This window comes from Colobus angolensis, unplaced genomic scaffold (assembly GCF_000951035.1).
Source record: "Colobus angolensis palliatus isolate OR3802 unplaced genomic scaffold, Cang.pa_1.0 Scaffold148, whole genome shotgun sequence".
Classification (NCBI taxonomy): domain Eukaryota; kingdom Metazoa; phylum Chordata; class Mammalia; order Primates; family Cercopithecidae; genus Colobus; species Colobus angolensis.
In genome coordinates, this window is record NW_012114577.1 from 3,455,884 (window position 1) to 3,456,904 (window position 1,021).

General features: G+C 34.6%; 1 protein-coding gene across 1 annotated transcript in view; it reads left to right on the forward strand.

Annotated features, from left to right (window-relative positions):
• Window positions 1-1,021, forward strand: part of TBCE (tubulin folding cofactor E) — a 131,558-nt gene that overhangs the window by 25,023 nt on the left and 105,514 nt on the right. The window contains exon 2 of the mRNA XM_011935757.1: window positions 125-255. Coding sequence (XP_011791147.1) covers window positions 156-255 — 100 coding nt within the window. The 5' untranslated portion in view covers window positions 125-155. The remainder of the gene's footprint in view (window positions 1-124; window positions 256-1,021) is intronic.

Here is a 1,021-nt window from a genome sequence, read left to right on the forward strand (position 1 = left end):
AGATTGCGCTACTGTACTCCAGCCTGGGTGACAGAGTGAGACTGTGCCTCAAAAAAACAAAGAAAAAAAATTCCTTTAAAGGAATTGTATTAAGTTCTTATCAGTGTTGTATTTTTCTTCCTAGATCTCATATTTTGGATTCTGGATATATTATAATGAGTGACACTTTGACACCGGATGTCATTGGTCGAAGAGTCGAAGTTAATGGAGAACATGCAACAGTACGTTTTGCTGGTGTCGTCCCTCCCCTGGCAGGTAAGTAATTATTGTGTGTCTGTGTGTGCATGTGTGTATTTTGCAGCTGTTTCTGTGTAAGCTTCTCAATGGCACTTTATACCACAAATTTTGATGAAATTAACACCTAATTTATAGATGCTTCCCGTATCCAGTTTTATTTGAGTGACAGTAGCCTGTGGTATCTATGATCTTGTTTAATTATATGCCATTTAATTATTTAGTGTTGCTATCTTATATAAAATCAACCTTAAAATATCTTCTGAGGAAACTATTATAAACAGCTAAAAGTCTTGAAACCTCATAAACCTCAACTCAAGTAATTTTTTTGAAATTTCTTTTGTCATTAATCCATGTGTGTAGGTATCTAATATAGTTTAAATTGATACACATTGCAATTTTTTGTTACCTTTTTTAAACTTATTTTTTGTATAAATTTACCTGTGTTTCTACAGCATTATTTTGCATATTTCTTTTTTTTATTTTGCATATTTCTTAATGATTACATTTAGTATAGTATATAGTTTGTTTAATTGTTTCTCATTTTTGGATGTTTGTTTCTAGTTTTTAGAGTAAATAATAACGTAGTAGACTTACTCATAAGTCTTAGTCCACAAAAATTTGAGTTTTCTGTGTATTTTGAGATGGAGTTTCGCTCTTGTTGTCCAGGCTGGAGTGCAGTGGCGCGATGTTGGCTCATCACAACCTCCGCCTCCTGGGTTCAAGCGATTCTCCTGCCTCAGTCTCCCGAGTAGCTGGGATTACAGGCATGTGCCACCACACCCAT